The 10,169-nt window shown below is 34.4% G+C and overlaps 1 protein-coding gene across 1 annotated transcript; it reads left to right on the plus strand.

Annotated features, from left to right (window-relative positions):
- Positions 1 to 3,332: 3,332 nt before the first annotated feature.
- Positions 3,333 to 9,877, plus strand: SS2 (starch synthase 2). The gene is made up of 8 exons (XM_085720569.1): positions 3,333 to 3,742; positions 6,169 to 6,736; positions 6,966 to 7,030; positions 7,157 to 7,234; positions 7,339 to 7,449; positions 7,930 to 7,974; positions 8,059 to 8,232; positions 8,570 to 9,877. Exons 1-8 carry the CDS (start codon positions 3,467 to 3,469, stop codon positions 9,524 to 9,526), a joined length of 2,274 nt encoding a protein of 757 aa, XP_085576695.1. The 5' UTR covers positions 3,333 to 3,466; the 3' UTR covers positions 9,527 to 9,877.
- The last annotated feature ends 292 nt before the right edge of the window (positions 9,878 to 10,169 follow it).

Raw genomic sequence — 10,169 nt, forward strand, 5'->3', positions numbered from 1 at the left:
TATTGTTGTTATTCTTGCATTTAATGTTTTATTGAGATTTAAAATGATATGGACACATACTTTTGAATTTTGAAATAGAATAACAATCTATCTTAAGTTATCACTCTAGACATGGATGTTAATATTTGATAATCAATTTTAATCTAGAACTTAATGCTTTTGGGTAATTTAATCGGTTGGGAAATTGTCGATTAAACTATCCAATCGACTTTGTGATCGTTTAAATGTTTGGAAAATCGATGTTTAAACGATCTCTTAGAAATAACAATATCATTTGGACACGAAAGATATTGTTGAGTGATTGGGATAATATAGTTTGAAAAGCTAGAATCCATTAATTGATCGAGAGATTGCAGTTGTTACGCTTGATTGATGTAATATCCCGCCTGACAGTATCGGTATATTACCCGTTGACGGTGTCAGATGAATTTAATTCATGGAAAGTAAGTTAATAGTTAATATTTTATGACATGACAACATAATATGGATAAAGTATCAGAGTCGTGTTTAATACGCATGTGGCAAGGGCATTTTGGTAATTTCACGTGGGAAGGATATTTATTTGATTTTGGGGCAAAATATCTCATTTTCCCTTTTTTCTTTCTCTCTCTAGGGTTGAAGTTGGAGAACTTCTCTCCCTTCTCTCTTCTCCCACGCCACCTTCTCTCTTTCTCTTCCTCTATTCTTTCCAACTTCTTCCATCCATGGCAAGGCTTTATCTTATGATCTTTCAAGACACCATGAACATATGAAGCTTGTTTTGTGTTGTATTTGTATAATTAATGTATCCAATATCAGTTTAACGCTTATTTGAATATTCTAGACACTTTCAAATTTAGGCGTTACAATTTGGTATCATAGCAGGTCTTTCCAGATCGTGCCTTGGGTCATTAATAATACAATTCAAGTAGTCGTTCTTTTGGTGTTTAAGATATTTGTTCTCATTGTTATATTGGTTAAAATTGATCACTTTGACTTAAATATGACAGTTAGAGCGAAAATGTCTGGAGCACGAAGGGGACGAGGCCGGCCAAGAGGTAATCCGAATGTGGAGGAGAATGTTAATCCTGATGCTCAGATGTGGGCACAGTTGATGCAGCAAAACCAGGCTCTGATACCAAATGTAACACTCATACTAAAAATAACGCACGTGCTAAACTTTCTAGATACGTTTAGTATGGATGTTACAGTTGATGTCTCTGACCCCAAGCGAAATAGCCCTATCTCTTCTCGTTTTACTATTATGTCGAATAGGAAAATAGTTTTACTCAAACAAACACTTTATACCCAAACACTTAATGTGATAAATATTGTAAAAATGCTTAAGATATACGCAACTTTCTGTGGATACGATTCTATATTATACTCATGTGTGAATAGTTTTATGAGATGTAAAAATCTTACATCGCTTATCATTTGCAAGGAGAAATCTATTGTTTGGGTCTTAGTTTGCATCGTATGAACATGCAAGAGAATAGAGAGATACCACTAAAACTAATAAATGTGAATATTTCTACTTCTATATCCAATTATCCATGTTTATTATAAATAAATATAAATATTAAGTAAGGGTTGTGTTAATCGGTGCCGCCGGGGCACTGGTTAAGATATCTAAAAAAGAAAAAATTAAATTAAAAAAGACACTTTTTTGAATTTTGAAGCCTTGATTACACAATTTTCAATGCAAAAACTTCTACATTTGCTTCCTTAACCAGTGTCCGGGGACACCGGTTAACATTTTCCATTAAGTAATTGCAAAACAATGGGCTGTTGTTGTATTATTGTAAACTGGTTTCAACTAATAGAAGCCAGCTAATGCACCATAATTTTTTTGTTTTGTTGACAAAATGCACCATAAATTTATATCGGTGACTAAATTATTCAAACTAATGTTGCGTGTCATGATATAAGAGGCAATAAGCAGCTTTTGAGTAGTCACATGTCAATGGTACTAGTAGGTTTTTATCATAGGGAAAGATAAGCTATTATTCTTGTGAGAATTCTATTACAGACAAAAGCTATTCTGAAAAAGCAAGTTTTCACCCAAAACGTGAGTTATCGGGGGAAAATATTTGGGTGACATAATGTCACCGTGACATTAAATCTGGATCACACAAATGTATTGTATTGTGTGGTTCAGATGTGTTGTATGTGTTATGTGGCAATGTGTGTTATGTGGTCCAGATTTAATGTCACGGTGACATTATGTCACCCAAGTGCTTCAGAAGGCCACAATTTGTAGCTTCTGCGGCAACTAAAAGCAATTTTGGAGTTTGTTTTTTGTTAAAAAAGATATTTTCCATGATTATCCATGCTTCAACTCAAACTCCATTTTTTTTCGCTTTTCCTCATGCTTCGATGTTTATTCTATGGAACACTTTCTCCTTAGATCTAGTGAAAATTTCCTTATTTTTCCAGATTTGGTGAAAAACAAAAATGGGGGAGGAAGAATGAGGAAACACCCAATCTCCATGGAAAAAGCTTCAACGGACAGGGTATGAATGAAAATTAAAAAATTTGGGAAATTATAAACAGAATAAACGGGTACCGTTAATTAATTGAAATGGGTAGTAGTATTACAGATTAAAATGGTTGAAGAGAGCATAGAGTCTTCTTCATAAATCATCACTATATTTGTTATTTATTAATTAAAGGAGATCTAGAGAATTCTTATTTGATTTTTTTGAAAATGATTTTAATTAATTAATTAATTAGAAAATAAATAATAATAAGATGAACCGAGAGAAAAGTACTATTAATAAATCCCTCAAAAAAGGTACTATTAATAATGATTAATGAAGCAATAAAAATCCAAATATGATAAGTTGAAATAATTATCTTAAATGAGTATTTAATTTTAAATATAATAAAAAAGATAATTTGGTCATTGCACGTTCAAAATCAATTTTGATTCAAACCATCCAAACAACATCAACTTATAAGAATCACTTTTAAATGAGTCTATCCAAACATAATCAATTCACATCAAACTCACTTTTTAATCAAAATCAATTCTCTCAAACTCAATTCTATCAAAAATCAATTTTCCCCGTCGCCATACCAAACAAACACTTGATCTAGTTGAATTTTATTCAATTATAATATATTAGCATGCCTTCCACATGCTAGTTATAGACACCTCAAAAAAAATGCTGAATAAGACTCTTGTGTAAAATTTCTACCTTTTAAAATTGTTGATTGGATAATAACATTAATGTCTTTTCACACCACTTATGAGACAAACCTTTTTCTGTCGCAACTAAATTTGTGGTTACCTTAATTTCTCATAAAAAAAAAAAAAAACATCATAAAACTCTTTCCTTTTCACTTCCAAAGAAGAAAAAAAAACCTAACCTTTGATCAATTTTCTCCAATTGGGTCTAACCCAATTGCAAATTTCCACTCAATTCTTGTTCATAATTCAATTTCATCATCTGGGTTACCACCATTTTTCATCAATTCATTGATGATGTTATCACTAGGTTCTGACACTACTGTGTTACTTTTTCACACTAAGAATCTCAAATTCACACCAAAAATCAACACTTTGAATGCTGATTCAGCTTTTAGTAGAGGTAGATTGAACTATGGTAGTATTGGATTGAAGTATAAGCATGTAAAAGCTGTTGGTAAGAGTATTGGGAATGATGAGAATGAAGATGATGATGAGGATGATGTTTTGAATGCTACAATTGAAAAGAGTAAAAAGGTTCTTGCTTTGCAAAAGGAGCTTATTCAACAGGTATTGTGAAATTTTGATTTTGCAAAGAGAAAATAGATGCACTGACAGTGTAAAATAATTTTACACTAACATCCAATGAGCATTTTGTATTCAGTCAAATCACAAAAAGATATTGAAATTAGTTGTATATGATATGGACGACAGTGTAAAATTATTTTACACTGACCATTAAACTCTTTTACAAAAGGGTTGTAGCTTTTATCTTTAGGTTTTTACTATAAAGGTTTAGGTTGAGACCCTTTAAGCTATTTAGTTGAGTTTGTTTATCTTTTTCTGATAATTTCTGCTTTTTGGCCATATATTGATTTGTTGAAATTGGAAAATTAGGACTTTGTTAGAGAAAGAGAGTGATAATTGCTTTTCTTTTTTGAAAGGTAAGTGAGTAAAGAAATATGTAATATGTATAGTTGCATACTCCTCCTTTAATTGATTGTGGTAAAGCTCCCAATGTAGCAATGACAATTTTTCGATGTTGTCAAACAGTGGCACTATAGCGCTATAGTTTAGTAGAAGTGATAAAGAAATGATCGATTGCATTAGCAGAGAAGACCGGTCAATATCAACTGAATGAAGAAATAGAATGTTATGCTCATTTTTTTTAAAGTCCAAACTAAAACTCTGTTGAATATGGTTCATACTCGCTAATAAGTGGGCAGATGCTCATGCATAGCGTAGGAGCAAGAGTGCCTCCCTCTGGCTTGGCCCTATCGTTTGTTAAATGGATTTTGCAAGAATCACTTTTTTCTTTTTTTTTATGTTATATGTATACTTCTCCTTTAATTGATTGTGGTAAAGCTCCCATTGCAATCACTCATGCTGTAGCAATGACAATTTTTTACCAAAATTGTCAAATAGCGGCGCTATAGCGGAATTTGAACAGAATGCTATTGTTCTGCGATACGCTATTTAGTACAAAATGTTGTCAAATATCAGTTATAATACTATAGTGTAGTGGAATTTAAACAAACCATCATTTTCCTTGATCTGTGACCTACAATCGACAACACTGCTTTTTACAGACCCTTTTTTTTGTACATAATGTAATTTTATTGGCTATAGTATTAGCCTATTCCAGATTTTAGAGCTGAATGCAAAACAATATTGCAAATTTTTGGTCTGTAAGATCCTGTTTGGAATATCTGCCATTTAGATTTCCTATTTCGGTGCCTAGCTATGAGGGCCTGTGGCTATCAATTTTGCTTTTTACAGTCAAGTGTTAAGGATGACTAGATAGAAGTGATGAAGAAAATATATGATTGCATTAGTCGAGAAGATAATTCAATATCAACTGATTGACAAAATAGAATGCAAAGCTCATTTTTTTAAAGTCCAAACTAAAATTCATGCATGATGTTGGCAACCAAATAGTATATCAAAATTTTCTATCCTTATTATTCCCGCGTTTTGTTTTCATAATGTTATCTTAATACCTTTAGCATTTCATTGTTGAATCATAATTCATATTACTAAAGACTACTGAGTATCAGAGATTCACTTATGAAAGTTAATTAGCATAGTTTCAATTGGATACCATATAATAAACAGAGGGTCTAAATAGACTTTTGGTAGAACTACACCAAGGGTCCTTTAACTTTTCACACTGATCCTTTATCTTTTCTTTTAGACCAAGAATATCCTTTATCTTTCTAAACAACTATGTTGAACCTTTGGTGGTTTTTTTTTTTTTTTTGTCCAAAACCGAGAAAAAATTGGGATAGAGTGTTGTGCCTTTACAGTAGGACCTTAATGTTTGCTTTTGCTAGTTCGTTGCAATTGTAAATTCCTGTGGAGCTAGATGAACATATTCCCAAAAACACAGTCTTGAAATAGATTTGTCGAAATACAGTTATCATTAAAGGGGATGTGTATGAATACATGTGGGTGAGTAGGCTATTGGGAAATAATTTCTTTTGAAATAACTGTACACTATGAGTTTACTATTCATGTATAAACCCCTGGCATGCAATCAAGCAAGTTTCCACGCTATTATAGTGGAGTTGGTTATACAAGTTAACTTATATTTGTGTAGGATACATCATTTAGGTTCTGTTTGGAAAGGAAAGCTTACTTAAGCGAGTATAGCATAAACGTTTATCATATAAGTGCATATGTATAAGCTACTTCTGTGATAAATGATAAAATCAAGTCAAACTGTTGTCATATAAGATATAGGCTACTTTCATAAGCTATCCTAGAGAGCTTATGGAAATAAGTTGAAAACAACTTATGGACATGTCATAAGCTGTTTCCATAAGATCTCTCAAACAGTCTCACCTCACAAGTGCTTATACCAGTAGATAAAATCAAATATGTCAATCCAAACCAGCCCTTGGTCTCTCCAACTCTCCCTTCATTCTTTCTTAACCCTAAATGTTATTATGAGCATTCACGTGGTGATTTATTTAGCTTTGTTTTTTATATTGTAGATTGCTGAAAGAAAGAAATTAGTTTCTTCTATAGATAGTGACAGCATTACTGGATTGGAAGGAAACAGTATTTCTTATGAAAGCGGTGAAAAATCTGTGTCAAGTGACTCAAATCCACAGACAGGTTCTTCCAGAAGTGGCAACAACAGTGCTGTTGAAAACCAAAATGGCGGCACTGTTTTAAGAAGCTCTGTTCATTCGAGAGAAAAGGAGACACAGGATGTTTCATCTGTAGGCATTAATCAAGGTTTTGTCGAACAAAAAAAGAGAAATGATGCTGAAATGGCGTCATCTAGGCAACGTTTCGATGAACAATTTAAAAACAAGAGGTATGAGGGAAAGAAGACAATTAGTCCTGATACTGTGCCGAAAGACCTTTCAAGTAACATCGAAACTTATAGCCAAAAGTTTGAAAATCTGAAACGTGAGAGTGAATCAAGTTCAAAGGAGGTCACTAATGAACCTGAAAACATTGAGAGTGAAGGTGAAAACCCCCCACCGTTGGCTGGGCCCAATGTTATGAACATTATATTGGTTGCGGCAGAATGTGCTCCTTGGTCGAAAACAGGTAATTTAACATTATTTCTATGGAAGATTTTCTTCATTTAATACATGTTACCGAGCTCGTCTATGACAAACCGAGAAGTGCATCAGTGAGAGAGAAGAAGCTCAAATATTGCACTCATGCATTAATGTGATTCATCTCTTTTTTTGGAAGACAAAATTTTCGATCTTTTCCGTTCTTGCTTTTATGCCGCATTGTTTTTCTATAATTTACAGTTAATATGAACTAATAGGTGGGCTTGGAGATGTTGCTGGAGCATTACCTAAGGCTTTGGCTCGGCGTGGACATAGAGTTATGGTAAAATGCTATTCCTTTCATGAACTGATGAAATATCACATATGTCGGAAGAGCACTTTATCAATAAATTTTCAATTTCCCTTTTTGAGAACTATTTCCATTTTTTTATTTTCATTTTCTTTTTAGGTTGTTGCACCTTATTATGGTAATTATGCTGAAGCACAAGATATAGGAGTACGAAAGAGATACAAAGTAGCTGGTCAGGTGAGCAGCAAGCAGCTACTCTATTCATAATAATTTATGATTCCTTGAAACAATTATTTTCTACCACCTTGGTGTAGTAATGCTTCAACATTTTCACTTTATAGGACATGGAAGTGGCATATTTCCAGACATATATTGATGGCGTCGACTTCGTTTTTATTGAGAGTCCAATATTTCGCCATCTAGAGAGTAACATATATGGCGGCAACCGAGTGGTAATTTTCTATTTATGTTTAGCTGTGATCCAGCTTAAGTACTTCAGTTGTCATTAACTGTAACGTTTCTGAACTCCTTTTAAAGGGAAAAAAACGGAGTTACAAAAGGAAGGAAAAAAGATAGACAGAACTGTCTTATCATGTTAATTACTGTTTTTCTCCATTAAAAAATGATTGAGAGAAATGGCCAATATACTGCGCTGTTTTGGTTCAAGGTATTTTGGAACACATCTTGCATTAGTATCGGTTGCTTGTAACTTACGTAGCACCAACACTTCAAATTGAAGACTTGTCTGTGTATCCAACATGTATTGGTGTCTGACACCGACACTTGTGATTCCATACAATCACTTCTATTTTCTCAAATTATTAGCGATGTTTACGTGTTGTGTCTGGTGTCAGTGCTTCGTAGCCTGTAACTAGGTTTCTAAACTTATTATTTCCTAGCCTTTTGACTCTTGTTTTCCTTTAATCGAGCAGGATATTTTAAGGCGCATGGCGTTGTTTTGCAAGGCAGCAGTTGAGGTACATGAACTAAATGATTTTATGAAGTCCTTATATCTGGCTTAATCAAATAAGTTATTAATAATAAAGTTGATGATTCCTCAGGTTCCTTGGCACGTTCCATGTGGCGGCGTTTGCTATGGAGATGGAAATCTGGTCTTCATAGCAAATGATTGGCATACTGCATTGCTGCCAGTGTATCTAAAAGCATATTATCGTGACCATGGTTTGATGAATTACACAAGATCTGTTCTCGTGATTCATAACATAGCTCACCAGGTTTGTTCTGAATCTAGTTATATTGTCAAGTCATGGTTCTTCGTGGTGAAGAAAGAAGGTTTAATATGTGTGTGTTTGTGTGCGTGCGTCTATATATATAACATCACTATAACAAGGATTCAAGAACATGTTCCCTCATCAGATTCTAAGTTTGCATTGCTTGCATGTTGTAACCTGTGTCGAAAAGCAAGTCTTTTTTATCTGTGATTAAAGAGAAACTAGAGACATTAATGCGTTTAAAAGGCAGATCATTGAAGCATATTTCATTTTCTTATATGGTTGGAGTTTATATTACCTTTTTCTTTGTACATTCTGAATCAGAGCTTTAATTACGCAGGGTCGGGGCCCGCTCGATGATTTCAACGTTGTGGATTTACCTGGAAACTACATAGACCTTTTCAGAATGTACGACCCCGTTGGAGGCGAGCACTTCAACATCTTTGCAGCCGGTCTAAAAACAGCAGACAGGATTGTCACTGTTAGTCACGGATACGCGTGGGAGCTTAAAACTTCAGAAGGTGGTTGGGGTTTGAATGGCATCATAAACGAGAATGATTGGAAATTTAGGGGAATTGTGAATGGTGTTGACACAAGAGATTGGAACCCTCAATTCGACGTTCACTTGAAGTCAGATGGTTACACTAACTACACCCTTGAGACCCTACAAACCGGAAAGCATCAATGTAAAGCAGCCTTACAAAAGGAGCTTGGTTTGCCTGTCCGCGAGGATGTTCCGATAATCGCCTTCATCGGAAGATTAGATCAACAGAAAGGTGTTGATCTCATAGGCGAAGCAATTCCTTGGATGATGAGCCACGATGTGCAACTAATCATGTTGGGAACCGGAAGACCTGATTTAGAAGAAATGCTAAGGCAATTTGAAAGGCAACACCACGACAAAATTCGAGGATGGGTTGGTTTTTCTGTTAAGATGGCTCATAGGATAACAGCAGGTGCAGATATATTGCTCATGCCATCAAGATTTGAGCCATGTGGATTGAATCAACTCTATGCAATGAACTACGGAACAGTACCTGTTGTACACGCGGTTGGCGGACTCAGAGATACGGTGCAGCCTTTTAATCCATTCGATGAATCGGGCGTTGGTTGGACGTTTGATAGTGCAGAAGCTAACAAATTAAAGGCGGCATTATGGAATTGCATTTTGACTTATAGGGATTATAAGAAGAGTTGGGAAGGGATTCAACGAAGAGGGATGTCTCAGGATCTCAGTTGGGACAATGCTGCTCAACAATATGAGGAGGTTCTTGTTGCTGCCAAATACCAATGGTGAAATTCCTAGCATGTACTCCACCTTAGTAGTTTGATCAACATGAAGGGTTTTCATGCTGAATTGTTTCAAGGTTTATGAAACGGAGCAGCTGCACGGTGCAGCAGCTGTAAGGACTGTTTGATCTAGAAAGAGAAATTTTCTCAAACTATCTAACAGTTTTCATAGCTGTTGCACTGTGCAAGGTGCTATAGGGATTCAAATCCAGGTCCTTAGGAACGTTTTTGTCATGTGAACTAAGGATTGTGTAATGCAATTGGTACATATGTTTCTGCCACATATCAATGTAAACTTAAGTCTTACTGACTGAAGATAAATTGAGCCTAAACCTTCTTTAAGGTATTGTTTGGTTTAGTGAAAAATGCAAGGATGGAAAAGAGAGGAAAAATCAACCTTTTTCATTGTTTGATTGACATGAGAAATAGAAAGGAGTAAAAATAATGTAGATCTCACATGCAAGTTATTTTCTACGATTGAGAATATATTGGGTGGAAAGAAACTTATTGGCTAAAATATATTTTCTTTTCTTTAAAACATTTTAGTCCCTTAACGTAAAAAGGTGATGTTTTAATTTTAGCTTCTTCAAAAAAAAAAAGTGATGTTTTAGTCATTATTTTTATTTATTTTGGTCTGTCAAAAGGACTAA

Source organism: Medicago sativa, chromosome 6, assembly GCF_051527215.1.
Source record: "Medicago sativa cultivar Bolivia chromosome 6, Bolivia_mono, whole genome shotgun sequence".
In the NCBI taxonomy this organism is placed as follows: Eukaryota; Viridiplantae; Streptophyta; class Magnoliopsida; order Fabales; family Fabaceae; genus Medicago; species Medicago sativa.

Excerpts from the sequence above, each read along its gene's own strand:
- SS2 (XM_085720569.1), top strand. The coding sequence starts at position 3,467 with ATGATGTTATCACTAGGTTCTGACACTACTGTGTTACTTTTTCACACT. Across the intron at positions 7,975-8,058 it reads TTTGCAAGGCAGCAGTTGAG|GTTCCTTGGCACGTTCCATG; the intron begins GTACATGAACTA and ends ATGATTCCTCAG. Across the intron at positions 8,233-8,569 it reads TTCATAACATAGCTCACCAG|GGTCGGGGCCCGCTCGATGA; the intron begins GTTTGTTCTGAA and ends TTAATTACGCAG.